At 42.4% G+C, this 15,149-nt stretch overlaps 1 protein-coding gene across 1 annotated transcript in view; it reads left to right on the forward strand.

Annotated features, from left to right (window-relative positions):
- Positions 1 to 15,149, forward strand: part of ADAMTS19 (ADAM metallopeptidase with thrombospondin type 1 motif 19) — a 209,874-nt gene that overhangs the window by 153,114 nt on the left and 41,611 nt on the right. The window contains exons 14-15 of the mRNA XM_075272292.1: positions 8,613 to 8,740; positions 11,215 to 11,335. Of these exons, the coding sequence (XP_075128393.1) occupies positions 8,613 to 8,740; positions 11,215 to 11,335 (249 nt within the window). The remainder of the gene's footprint in view (positions 1 to 8,612; positions 8,741 to 11,214; positions 11,336 to 15,149) is intronic.

A 15,149-nucleotide genomic window follows, 5' to 3' on the forward strand; every position in this document is an offset into this window, starting at 1 on the left:
ATCTTGGGAGATTCCGGGTGTGGCCTGGCTTCGCCTAAGCTGCTGACCTCTGCCTCTGCCTCTAGCTACCCTTTTTGGTGCTGCACTTGCCTCAACATCCACACTACTTTCCCCGCTTGACATCCCCCCTGTCCAGGTCGGGTCAGTGTCCTCATCATCCACCACTTCCTCTTCCAACTCCTGTCTCATCTCCTCCTCCCGCACAATGCGCCGGTCAACTGGATGCCCTGACGGCAACTGCGTCACATCATCGTCGATGAGGGTGGGTTGCTGGTCATCCACCACCAAATCGAACGGAGATGGAGGAGACTCTAGTGTTTGAGCATCTGGACACAGATGCTCCTCTGTTAGGTTCGTGGAATCGTGACGTGGAGAGGCAGGTTGAGGGACAATGAAAGGAGCGGAGAACAGCTCTGGGGAGCAGGAACAGTTGGGGTTATTGTTCTGTGAAGCTTGGGAATTTTGGGAGGAAGGAGGACAAGACTGTTGGGTAATAGGAGGAGAGGAGGCAGAGTCTGACTGGCTGCTGGACAATGTGCTGTAAGCGTTCTCTGACAGCCATTGCAAGACCTGTTCCTGGTTCTCGGGCCTACTAAGGTTTGTACCCTGCAGTTTAGTTAATGTGGCAAGCAACCCTGGCACTGTGGAGTGGCGCAATGCTTGCTGCCCCACAGGAGTAGGCACGGGACGCCCTGTGGCTTCACTGCTACCTTGCTCCCAAGAACCATTCCCCCGACCTCGCCCACGGCCTCGTCCACGTCCCTTTCCGGGAGCCTTGCGCATTTTGAATTCCCAGTTAGAAATTGGCACTATATACCAGTAGCAAAAATTGTGGGTGCACGTAACCCCAATATATTCTTTGAATTCCCAGTGAGACAATGGCACTATATACCAGTAGCAAGAAATGAGGGTATTTATAACCCCAATATATTCTTTGAATTACCAGTCAGAAACTGGCACTATATGGCAGTAGCAAGAAATGAGGGTATTTATAACCCCAATATATTCTTTGAATTCCCAGTCAGACAATGGCACTGTATACCAGTAGTAAAAATTGTGGGTGCACGTAACCCCAATATATTCTTTGAATTACCAGTCAGAAACTGGCACTATATGGCAGTAGCAAGAAATGAGGGTATTTGTAACCCCAATATATTCTTTGAATTCCCAGTCAGAAACTGGCACTGTATACCAGTAGTAAAAATTGTGGGTGCACGTAACCCCAATATATTCTTTGAATTCCCAGTCAGACAATGGCACTATATACCAGTAGCAAGAAATGAGGGTATTTATAACCCCAATATATTCTTTGAATTCCCAGTCAGACAATGGCACTGTATACCAGTAGTAAAAATTGTGGGTGCACGTAACCCCAATATATTCTTTGAATTCCCAGTCAGAAACTGGCACTATATGGCAGTAGCAAGAAATGAGGGTATTTATAACCCCAATATATTCTTTGAATTCCCAGTCAGACAATGGCACTGTATACCAGTAGTAAAAATTGTGGGTGCACGTAACCCCAATATATTCTTTGAATTACCAGTCAGAAACTGGCACTATATGGCAGTAGCAAGAAATGAGGGTATTTGTAACCCCAATATATTCTTTGAATTCCCAGTCAGAAACTGGCACTGTATACCAGTAGTAAAAATTGTGGGTGCACGTAACCCCAATATATTCTTTGAATTACCAGTCAGAAACTGGCACTATATGGCAGTAGCAAGAAATGAGGGTATTTGTAACCCCAATATATTCTTTGAATTCCCAGTCAGAAACTGGCACTGTATACCAGTAGTAAAAATTGTGGGTGCACGTAACCCCAATATATTCTTTGAATTCCCAGTCAGACAATGGTACTATATACCAGTAGCAAGAAATGAGGGTATTTATAACCCCAATATATTCTTTGAATTCCCAGTCAGAAACTGGCACTGTATACCAGTAGTAAAAATTGTGGGTGCACGTAACCCCAATATATTCTTTGAATTCCCAGACAGACAATGGCACTATATACCAGTAGCAAGAAATGAGGGTATTTATAACCCCAATATATTCTTTGAATTCCCAGTCAGACAATGGCACTGTATACCAGTAGTAAAAATTGTGGGTGCACGTAACCCCAATATATTCTTTGAATTCCCAGACAGAAAATGGCACTATATGGCAGTAGCAAGAAATGAGGGTATTTGTATTCCCAATATATTCTTTGAATTCCCAGTCAGACAATGGCACTGTATACCAGTAGTAAAAATTGTGGGTGCACATAACCCCAATATATTCTTTGAATTCCCAGTCAGACACTGGCACTATATGGCAGTAGCAAGAAATGAGGGTATTTGTATTCCCAATATATTCTTTGAATTCCCAGTCAGACAATGGCACTGTATACCAGTAGTAAAAATTGTGGGTGCACGTAACCCCAATATATTCTTTGAATTACCAGTCAGAAACTGGCACTATATGGCAGTAGCAAGAAATGAGGGTATTTGTAACCCCAATATATTCTTTGAATTCCCAGTCAGAAACTGGCACTGTATACCAGTAGTAAAAATTGTGGGTGCACGTAACCCCAATATATTCTTTGAATTACCAGTCAGAAACTGGCACTATATGGCAGTAGCAAGAAATGAGGGTATTTGTAACCCCAATATATTCTTTGAATTCCCAGTCAGAAACTGGCACTGTATACCAGTAGTAAAAATTGTGGGTGCACGTAACCCCAATATATTCTTTGAATTCCCAGTCAGACAATGGCACTATATGGCAGTAGCAAAAATAGTGGGTGTATATAGCCCCAATTCTATTGCTAGGGGACTTGCAGGGTATTTCTGGGGTGAAGGTGGGGGGGCACACCGTTGGAACGGGTATCGGGGGTATATATCGGGTATACGGGAATACACTGACAGTGTATTCCATTCAGGATCCTGGGAAAGCTGGGTTGCGGCGATTGAGCCCGTCAGTGCCACGTTACACTGACAAGCTTCTCCCTGGAATTTAGCTCTTACAAGAGCTGTTGTGGTTGTCTTCTCCTTCCTATCCTAGCCTGTCCCTGCCTACCCAGAATCTAAGCCCTAGCTAGCTGGACGGAAACCTCCGTCCTCGGTGAATTGCAAGCTCAGAATGACGCGAACCTGGGCGGCGCTGTTCTTTTAAATTAGAGGTCACATGTTTTCGGCAGCCAATGGGTTTTGCCTACTTTTCTCAACGTCACCGGTGTCGTAGTTCCTGTCCCACCTACCCTGCGCTGTTATTGGAGCAAAAAAGGCGCCAGGGAAGGTGGGAGGGGAATCGAGCAATGGCGCACTTTACCACGCGGTGTTCGATTCGATTCGAACATGCCGAACAGCCTAATATCCGATCGAACATGAGTTCGATAGAACACTGTTCGCTCATCTCTAATAATGACCTATTTTAGGTTCTGAGATCACTCTAAAAACACATGATTTATGCTAATATCAGAAAAATCCTTATGTAACGTTTACTAATAGAGATGAGCGAACAGTGTTCTATCGAACACATGTTCGATCGGATATCAGGGTGTTCGCCATGTTCGAATCGAATCGAACACCACGTGGTAAAGTGCGCCAAAATTCGATTCCCCTCCCACCTTCCCTGGCGCCTTTTTTGCACCAATAACAGCGCAGGGGAGGTGGGACAGGAACTACGACACCGGGGGCATTGAAAAAAATTGGAAAAAGTCATTGGCTGCCGAAATCAGGTGACCTCCATTTTAGACGAATAGTGGATTTCAAATCCGGGTCATATGAGAATGTGAACTTTGTGACTATGAGACAGGGATAGCTGTACAGGCAGGGATAGCTAGGGATAACCTTTATTTAGGGGGGAATGTTATTAAAAATAACTTTTTGGGGCTCTATCGGGTGTGTAATTGTGATTTTTGTGAGATAAACTTTTTCCCATAGGGATGCATTGGCCAGCGCTGATTGGCCGAATTCCGTACTCTGGCCAATCAGTGCTGGCCAATGCATTCTATTAGCTTGATGAAGCAGAGTGTGCACAAGGGTTCAAGCGCACCCTCGGCTCTGATGTAGCAGAGCCGAGGCTGCACAAGGGTTCAAGCGCACCCTCGGCTCTGATGTAGGAGAGCCGAGGGTGCACTTGAACCCTTGTGCACCCTCAGCTCTGCTACATCAGAGCCGAGGGTGCGCTTGAACCCTTGTGCACACTCTGCTTCATCAAGCTAATAGAATGCATTGGCCAGCGCTGATTGGCCAATGTATTCTATTAGCCTGATGAAGTAGAGCTGAATGTGTGTGCTAAGCATACACATTCAGCTCTACTTCATCGGGCTAATAGAATGCATTGGCCAGCGCTGATTGGCCAGAGTACGGAACTCGACCAATCAGCGCTGGCTCTGCTGGAGGAGGCGGAGTCTAAGATCGCTCCACACCAGTCTCCATTCAGGTCCGACCTTAGACTCCGCCTCCTCCGGCAGAGCCAGCGCTGATTGGCCGAAGGCTGGCCAATGCATTCCTATGCGAATGCAGAGACTTAGCAGTGCTGAGTCAGTTTTGCTCAACTACACATCTGATGCACACTCGGCACTGCTACATCAGATGTAGCAATCTGATGTAGCAGAGCCGAGGGTGCACTAGAACCCCTGTGCAAACTCAGTTCACGCTAATAGAATGCATTGGCCAGCGCTGATTGGCCAATGCATTCTATTAGCCCGATGAAGTAGAGCTGAATGTGTGTGCTAAGCACACACATTCAGCACTGCTTCATCACGCCAATACAATGCATTAGCCAGTGCTGATTGGCCAGAGTACGGAATTCGGCCAATCAGCGCTGGCTCTGCTGGAGGAGGCGGAGTCTAAGGTCGGACCTGAATGGAGACTGGTGTGGAGCGATCTTAGACTCCGCCTCCTCCAGCAGAGCCAGCGCTGATTGGTCGAGTTCCGTACTCTGGCCAATCAGCACTGGCCAATGCATTCTATTAGCCCGATGAAGTAGAGCTGAATGTGTGTGCTTAGCACACACATTCAGCTCTACTTCATCAGGATAATAGAATACATTGGCCAATCAGCGCTGGCCAATGCATTCTATTAGCTTGATGAAGCAGAGTGTGCACAAGGGTTCAAGCGCACCCTCGGCTCTGATGTAGCAGAGCTGAGGGTGCACAAGGGTTCAAGTGCACCCTCGGCTCTCCTACATCAGAGCCGAGGGTGCGCTTGAACCCTTGTGCACACTCTGCTTCATCAAGCTAATAGAATGCATTGGCCAGCACTGATTGGCCAGAGTACGGAATTCGGCCAATCAGCGCTGGCCAATGCATTCTATTAGCCCGATGAAGTAGAGCTGAATGTGTGTGCTAAGCACACACATTCAGCACTGCTTCATCACGCCAATACAATGCATTAGCCAGTGCTGATTGGCCAGAGTACGGAATTCGGCCAATCAGCGCTGGCTCTGCTGGAGGAGGCGGAGTCTAAGATCGCTCCACACCAGTCTCCATTCAGGTCCGACCTTAGACTCCGCCTCCTCCAGCAGAGCCAGCGCTGATTGGCCGAATTCCGTACTCTGGCCAATCAGCACTGGCTAATGCATTGTATTGGCTTGATGAAGCAGTGCTGAATGTGTGTGCTTAGCACACACATTCAGCTCTACTTCATCGGGCTAATAGAATGCATTGGCCAGCGCTGATTGGCCGAATTCCGTACTCTGGCCAATCAGCACTGGCTAATGCATTGTATTGGCGTGATGAAGCAGTGCTGAATGTGTGTGCTTAGCACACACATTCAGCTCTACTTCATCGGGCTAATAGAATGCATTGGCCAATCAGCGCTGGCCAATGCATTCTATTAGCGTGAACTGAGTTTGCACAGGGGTTCTAGTGCACCCTCGGCTCTGCTACATCAGATTGCTACATCTGATGTAGCAGTGCCGAGTGTGCATCAGATGTGTAGTTGAGCAAAACTGACTCAGCACTGCTAAGTCTGCATTCGCATAGGAATGCATTGGCCAGCCTTCGGCCAATCAGCGCTGGCTCTGCCGGAGGAGGCGGAGTCTAAGGTCGGACCTGAATGGAGACTGGTGTGGAGCGATCTTAGACTCCGCCTCCTCCAGCAGAGCCAGCGCTGATTGGTCGAGTTCCGTACTCTGGCCAATCAGCACTGGCCAATGCATTTCTATGGGGAAAAGTTAGCTTGCGAAAATCGCAAACTGACAGGGATTTCCATGAAATAAAGTGACTTTTATGCCCCCAGACATGCTTCCCCTGCTGTCCCAGTGTCATTCCAGGGTGTTGGTATCATTTCCTGGGGTGTCATAGTGGACTTGGTGACCCTCCAGACACGAATTTGGGTTTCCCCCTTAACGAGTTTATGTTCCCCATAGACTATAATGGGGTTCGAAACCCATTCGAACACTCGAACAGTGAGCGGCTGTTCGAATCGAATTTCGAACCTCGAACATTTTAGTGTTCGCTCATCTCTATTTACTAACTTTTAAGGATTTTATTTAAAGTATACTTATTATTACAATATATTATGAATGACTCCTTAAGTAGCGATACTAAACAACCATAGTATATGAAGCGCAGCAAGTAATGTGTTTACCTTCATATTTTGGGTTTTCATTGCTCCCTCTGCTGATTTTTTGTAAATATACATTTTCTCTTTGCTTGCTTGCTGATTAGCTTTTCTTTGCATGATGTAAAATCTGTCCTGTGATCAATCAGAAGTGACCAGTTGCAGCACCTCCTACCCTCTCACAGCATGCAGTTTCAGAGATGCTGCAGCTGCATACCCACTTCACCCATTCCATAGGCTATTGTGAAATGTTCTGGAGACTCGCTACTACCTTTAACAATCTTGGAGAGAGTCTGAAGGCGCGGAAAGATGTCGGTGTTTTAAAATGGTTACATCACCAATGTTAACTGCATAATATAATGTGGTCAGCTTACTTAGGGTACTGTGCATTATATACGTATTATGTAGTCAAGTTCTATAACTCTAAGAGACCTTTAAAGGGATCCTATCATTAAAAGTAATTTTTTTCTGGGTACCACATAGGAATAGCCTTAAGAAAGGCTATTCGTCTCCTACCTTTCGTCGTCTTCTCCGCACCCCCGGTTGCCTACAATCCCGGTTCTTGTCAGTATGCAAATGAGTTCTCTCGCAGCATTGGGGTGGTCCTCCACACTCAGACAACATTGGGGACGGCCCCAATGCTGCGAAAGAACTTGCTCCAGCGCCGCCTCCATCTTCGTCAGGAACGTTGTCTTCACTATCTTCTTCCGGCTGGTTCAAAGTGAAACGCATGCACAAATTGGCTCTGCCCACTGGGTGCGAGCAGAGTCGAATTCACATGCAGGCGGCCATTTTTTTGATGGCCGGCCGCATATGCGTGCATGCGCAGTATGCTCCTGTAGGTCTAGGTCTTAACTTATGCGGTACCAATTTCAACTCTGAGGAGAGACGTTCACTGCCACTGACTAACTCAAAAAAAAGTGAAATTCATTTTTCCCTTCCAATCCAAACTGCACAAGCCCAAAATCTGCAAACATGTCTATTTTAGTAAATATTTGTACCACCAATAAAATTGCAATTTTTGAGAATACTTTTTGATAACTCTTTTATAACGCCTAGAAATGCGTAGATAAATAGATAAGTGGGAGTTACTGGAGTATGCTTTTACAGTATTATCAGAGTATAGAGGGGCTCATTTATACAGGAAATTGTATACACACTTATTGATTTATTAAGACATTTCTAGGAGGAGTATTCGAGAAATAGTACAAACTCAAAATTATGAAAAATATCACAGATGTAGATATATTGTGGGAGAGACTTCAGAGTATAAAAGAACAGTTAAAAAAGAGAAGGTGCCTACTGGGTGTAGTGTTAAAATCTAACCACACTAACCCAACTTTTTGGGTTAACAGTTAAGGTCAGAACATTACATAAATCCAAGATGGCAGAAATTGGTTGGAAATGCATCAGTTTATCTTAGACTCCTCAGGAGAATTCACCTAAAATGAGATTGAGTTTGTCATTGGCCCTCCCATTAACTTCAATGGGTTGGGTTCCGTTTTCCGTGCAGAACCCATTGAAATCAATGGAGGGCTTTATTTTCAGCTCTGATTCTGACGCGGGGTCCACGCCAGAATCCGCGCCAACTTCCTCTGTGTGAAAGCACCCATAAGTTTTAAAATTGCTGGGAAACCTACAGAAATGATGTCGATTGTTTTTATTGCAGCATGTGAATGGGATTTTGTTAAGTCTCACAAACTATGCTTGTGCTGTACATTGCAGCATGGGAAACAAGCCTCATTGATTCCTTTCCTTAGATGCATGAACCATACAGACCATGCACTATAGATGAACTTCTATATAATAAGTCTTCACGAATATCCTGTATATGTACGTAGATTATAGTTATTGGTTGCTCTCATTCATTGTTGGTGCTAAATTTACATTATAATATTTTTTTTATTATTTTTTAATTATTTTTTATATATTTTTTATTTATTATTAATAATACAAATAATATGTTAGGACTACAGGTGAGTTAATCTTAATGTACACATATCCTGAAGTGTTAAGCATCATGTTTACATCTAATTCCATTCTCTGTTTTTATTTTAGAAAAACCCTGTGTACTTTTTTGCTCTGCCCTTGGAAAGGATCAACCTGTTCTGGTGGCAGAAAAAGCCCTTGATGGCACGCCATGTGGACAAGATGGCTTGGACATGTGCTCAAATGGTAGATGCCAGGTAGAGTAAAACTAACCATTTCATACAAAATGACGGTGGCTCTTGTATGAACAATGTGCTGCTGTTTCTTATTTTTGTTCTTTAGGATTATCCTAAATTAGTATTTTATTGTAAGGGCAATTACAACTCAGAAGCCATAAAACTGGAACATATAAAAGGCCTATTCACACTGAACCAACTAGAACATCTTTGTAGTACTGCTTTCAGGCAAAAAATATCAGATTAAAAAGTTATGTTGTGATTATAAAAATAAATAGTAATATTTTGCCAGTATTGTATAGGTATAATGCAAAGATAAAGATCCAGACTATAAAATAGCTTGGTGCAAAAGGTCACCTTGTTTTTGTTGCAAATAAAAATCCAAGAATCTTGAATTTATCATTTTTGGGCTTTTTGCCCTTTTGTAAATTTAGACTTGAAAGGAGTAAATATTTTCTACAGCGCCTCTTCTCAATGTGATAGATGTCAGAGATGTTAGATAGAGCATGTGCAGTTCTTGATTATAAAACAAATGTGCTTTTAACAGAGTTTCTTTTATGGCTTAGCACATGCCAGATTCTGTAGGAATGTGAGTTCATAGTGCTCAGACTCTCAAAACCAAATGTCAATTAGTAACTCTGTCTGGGTAAGGGGTTTTATTTTGCATTTGTGTAAATATGCATTATGAGTCTACACAACCTCTGCTAGACCTTTCTGGCTATGTTTTTTATACATTTTCGCAAATATATATTATAAACCCGCATTCACATGACCAAGTTTTCAGTTGTGTTTTGGCCGGATTTACCAGTCGGAACAGTATGCCAGTAGACGGACTCCTAGCAGTATAGTCATCTGTGCTGTTTGGAGTCCCTGTCCAATTAAAGCGGGGGTAGGGAACCTTCGGCTCTCCAGCTGCTGTGAAACTACAACTCCCAGCATGCTCCGTTCACTTCCATGGGAGTTCCAAGAACAACAGAGCAAGTATGCATGCTGGGAGTTGTAGTTTTACAACAGCTGGAGAGCCGTACGTTCCCTAACCCTGCACTATAGTAAAGAACAGTATGTCGCTGGGAGGCAGGGACGCCTAGTAGTATAGATAAATACAATGTTAGGAGTTTCTCTCCCAGCAGACTGTTCAGGCCGGTAAATACAGCCAACATATGGACTGAGTTTCACAGCTGGAACTTTCTTGCATGAATGCAGGTTAGGTCTACAGAACCTCTTCTAGACCTGTCTGGGTAATTTGTTTTTTTTTTTCCACATTTTTTTTTGCATTATGTATCTACACAACCTCTGCTAGTTCTACAAATCCCTACCACTGTTTCCATGTAAATATATTTTGTTAGCTTTTATTTCCATTCCCTCAAATTAAAAACTACAGATTTTAAAAACTACAGATTTTAAAAACTACAGATTTCTTCATAAAGGGGTTTGCACTGTAAAAAGGGTCAGGTAAAAAAAATAAGGTTCTCTCACCTACTCCCAGTCCTGCATTACAGTTTTGGGTCCCCATGCTCTTACTGGTGGGACTAGAAGTGAAGCGGTTCAGATGATGGCTGAGGCCAATCCCTGACCTCAATGATCACATATTGGATACATATAAAATACCAAATTATACAATTTTTCAATATGTTTTTCCTATCAATTCTTCAAGGTTTTCATGATCTCTGCTTTTACTGTTCACTGCCAACGGGCAGAAGTTGGTCGTGACATGTAACAGTCACATAGGTGCATTTCTCATTACATTGACAGTCCAGCTATCAGATCTTTCCTGTAATGAAGCATTCACCTCACGTGAAGTATATAGTAAATTATATAACCTTTTATCAATACAATGAATAAGATTGATTTTTGAAATGTTGAGCCACATTCAATGTTGAATTAAATTAATGGGATGTAGAACTCTAAGAAAAGCTGTGGGAAGAGTAGAACAACAAAGCAAATACAGAAAATATAACAATGCCTATACAGTAATGTGTACAAATGCTTCCTTCCTTATCTTTTCTTTTTGCTCAACATACATGTATCACGATAGTGATGGTCAAGCCTTGCAAGATTCATCTCATTCCTCACCTTTCCTGGGCTACTTCATGACATCCCCCAATATTTGTGTTTTGTCCTATGCCATCCACCATGTCTATCGACTCCCAGGTCACAGGCCTCAGCGTTTACATGGTGGTATTGAGGCCATCACCCTGTGACACTACAGTATGTATGATGACACTGTAGCTGGAAAGCATGGTGACTTTGATGTCTTCTATGTGATAGCAGTGATCTGGGAGCTGGAATACATGACAGATGGGTGGGGAACAGGATTGGATTGATGTTGGATGCCACCACCATTCCTTCGTCTCCAGTTATTGAAGAGACCCTACTACATAATAATCATTTTTGGTGGACTCGTGCTAGGCGAACCCCAAAAATTTCTAAAAAAAAATCATACTGAAAGATCATGAGTTAAGATTAAGTAACATTTTATGTTCTTCTTCTAAAAGAAAGTTGGCTGTGATGGAGTGCTGGGGTCCTTGTCTAGAGAAGATCACTGTGGAGTTTGCAATGGAAATGGAAAATCTTGTAGAGTTATTAAAGGGGACTTCAATCACACAAGAGGAGCAGGTAACAATTTTAATGTCTTACTATTATATATAGCAACATTCTGCTGAAGATATCCGCATAGTACATAAAAAAAATATCATTCTATATATCTGACCTTTCAAGTGTGTCATATAAAGCAAGCTTGCGAAATAGACCAGAAACTTAATTTATTGTTATGATATATATAACACAAAACATTGCATTTTATTTAATGGAAAATCTTACTCTGTACATATTTATATACACATACCTTAAGCCTATATTCACATGAATGTCATCACACGGCTGCATTAAAATCCATCCATGTGTATGTAACAATTCACATGACCAATTTTTTTGATGTTTCATTTGAAAAAAATAGGTCATATCCTATTTCTACCTGTTCTCACTGATCCTTCAATTGAGTCAAATCTATGAGAGATCCGAGAAAACGGGTGTCCTTTGGATTTAAAATGGCTGCTAAAAATGTCAATTTTTACAACCGTTTCATCCTGCGTTTGTGTAAAAGTAGACTTAAAGGTAATGTCCTTGTGTTGTTGAGTTTTAGGGCCTCAAACCTGCCAATTTTGTCATAAGTCCTGTTTCATGTGTAGATTAACTAAGAAGACAGCTCCATCCTTCTCATCGGGCTGTGCCCATATGGACTGTTATCCCGTATCCACAGGACAGGGGATTAGTGTTCGATTGCTGTGCTAGGTCCCCCAGTGATCAGGAGGAGGGGGATAGAAACAGTGGTGTAACTACCGTGGTAGCAGTGGTAGCGGCCGTTTTAATAGGCTGTTTAATAGGCCGTTATGGGCCCTATTTACTTACCTATCCTGGCTGGGCCGGGATCAGTAAGTGACACCGCGGGCCCCACAAACACTATCATTATACTCAGGGGTCTTTGCAGTGTGTGGGGGGACATAATAGTGTGTGCAAGGGCGACTAAGGGACATAATAGTGTGTGCAGGGCCCACTAAGGGACATAATAGTGTGTGCAGGGCCCACTAAGGGACATAATAGAGTGTGAAGGAGGGGGTCGGTAGAGGTCGTCGGTGTCGGTTGGGGGGGACCCATGTCAAAAGTTCGCCTCGGGGCCCCGTCATTCCTAGTTACGCCACTGGATAGAAAGTTCCCCTAAAACCTCCCTGTGAATGACGAATAAGTGTGGTTGCATGACTGGCACTCCTTTCGCTTCTATGAGGCTGTAGGTGCTGCTGGAAATTACAGTTCTGGCAGCCCCACTGAAATGAATGGAATGTCGGTCACACAAGTGCACTGATCCTCCATTCACAGAGAGATATTAAGCGAAACTATGGGTCACCCTTCCTCCTGATCATTGGAGGAACTGGCATTCGGGACCCCAGCTATCAGACACTTATCCTCTGTCCTGTGGATAGGGGATAGCTGTCCATTATGGCACAACCCCTTTAACCACCAGTGTGGATGAACCATTGGGTGCTTTCTTACATGACAGTTTAATGAAGTTTTTTAAAAATAATACTAAAAGTGGATTCATAAAAGGGAAGCAGAATCGTTTCCACATACTTTCTACTCGCTTTATGATAAGCTTTTGACATTTCATAAATACTGTACTGTACTCCATGAGAACTCTAGATAGATAGAAAATACTTTTTTGACTCATAACGAAAATCCATTTTTGCACTAAAGCATTGCAGATATACAGAAAATGCTGAAGACTATCAAATAGTGAGGGCAAATTTATTTTTACTATTCATTCCTAGGTTTATTGCTCCTTTAAAGGGGTTGTCCAGTTTCAGGCCAATATTGAGAGACAAGTGTTATTGTTTGTATAATGAAAGGTACAATTTTCCAATATACTTTGTATATCAATTCTTCATGGCCTTTTAGCTCTCTAGTTGCTTGCTTTCATTCATTCTGTGTACATATGTGTTTATCAGATGACCATGGACTGAGTTTATCCACTAGAAGTAAGCATAAGAAATGACAACAAGCAGAGATCTAGTGAACCATAAAGAATTGATATATGAGGTAAAGGAGCTGCGTCTTACCACTACCTGTGGCTTCTATGGAGGTGCAAGATCTTGCCTCCGGACCGGAGAGGAAATCAGCTGATGAAGATGAATGAAGAGAGACGATCTGCGGACACTCCTCGAGCCTTAAAACATTCGTAGCTTTATTCCATATGAGTTAAAAGATAGTATACACAAAGTGTCCAAAAGAAAATACACACAGTGCGTTAAAAGAAGACGCTTACGCGTTTCGGGGTTACCCCCTTAATCATAGCATAAAGAATTGATATAGATAGTATATTGGAAAATTGTACAACTTTTTATTATACAAATAATATTTCTCTCTTAATATTGGTCAGAAATTGGAGAATCCCTTTAAGTATTAAGTGATAAGAAAATGGCCATAATATTCTTGCCCATGTACGATCTATTGCTATCCTCTGAGCTTCCTTGTCCATTGGCAGTCAAACAACCATTGGCTGCACAAGTCTATCGCCTATTCTCCTATTTCTCATAGAAATGTCTCCTTAGTACTTCTATCTACACAGGTGTTTTACATTATAACCTAACTAAGCCTGGACTCTGCATTGAAGCCATGATGAAATATGTTACACATCTAATACATTTTCCGCTTATAGGGCTGGTGTATTGTTTATATATTTTTTGCAACATGTCAGATCTTGTTCTGAAGCTTGTTCTGTAAAGCACTAAAATGTTTTATCCCTTGTTTTAAGGTTTATTTTACTGAGCTATTTTTATACACTCAGATTGAAACATTCTTTTTTTCTTTTATGTAATTTAGTCTACCTAAATTTTTCCATTATGTAAGAGACTCACCAAGATTGCTGAAGTAATGTGAACCTTGATCAATTGACGTTCAACCCTTTAAGCACTGAGTGTCGTGACAAAGACACATGGACAAATTCGATGTGAAATTTTCTACTTTCTATATAAAATATAACAATGAATGAATAAAATTAAAATACATTTATTCACTGTTTATGAATACTGTACTGTATATATCTCTATCTATCTATCTATCTATCTATCTATCTATCTATCTGTATCTATATAGTACACTAGTCAGCAATAACATAACAAAACCATCATAATAGACTTGACAAGCTGATCAGAAGGGCCAGCTCTGTCCTGAGGAGCCCCCTGGACCCAGTACAGGTGGTGGGTGACAGAAGGATACTGTCTGTGGTGACCTTCATGCGGGAGAACCATTCCCACCCCATGTATGGGACCTTGATGGGACTTGGCAGCACTGTAAGTGACCATCTGCTTCACCCCAAGTGTGAGAAGGAGCAATATCGCAAGTCCTTCCAACCATGATCAGGCTGTATAATCTACATCAGACCAAGCGAAGATCACTCCGCACAGAAAACTAAATGATCATGAAATCTTCCTTCTTATTTTTTCTGTTCCTTAGCTGCTATGGACTCCTAGTATATCTTCTCTTCTCAGCATATGTGTGTCTACTTCCGTAATATATTACTGTGTATTATCCTGTATCTGTATTACTATGCTGCTGTAGTGTACTGAAATTTCCCCACTGTGGGACTATTAAAGGATTATCTTATCTCTTATCTTATAAGACTGCGACCACACATCACAGAAAAGCTGTGTTTTTTGTTGCAGGTTTTACTAATTAAGCCAAAGCCAAGAGTGGATTTAACAGAAGGGAAAAAGTTCTTTGTTTTTATTTTCCATTCCTTTGAAGTCAGTCTTAGACCTGGTTCCCATCTGTGTTTGGTATTCCGTTACGGGAGTCCGGATGGGGACCCGCCAAACAGAATACCAAACGCATTGGCAATCGGTGAGCACAGAAAGCACATGAACCCCATAAACTGTAA

Source organism: Leptodactylus fuscus, chromosome 1 (assembly GCF_031893055.1).
Source record: "Leptodactylus fuscus isolate aLepFus1 chromosome 1, aLepFus1.hap2, whole genome shotgun sequence".
Classification (NCBI taxonomy): domain Eukaryota; kingdom Metazoa; phylum Chordata; class Amphibia; order Anura; family Leptodactylidae; genus Leptodactylus; species Leptodactylus fuscus.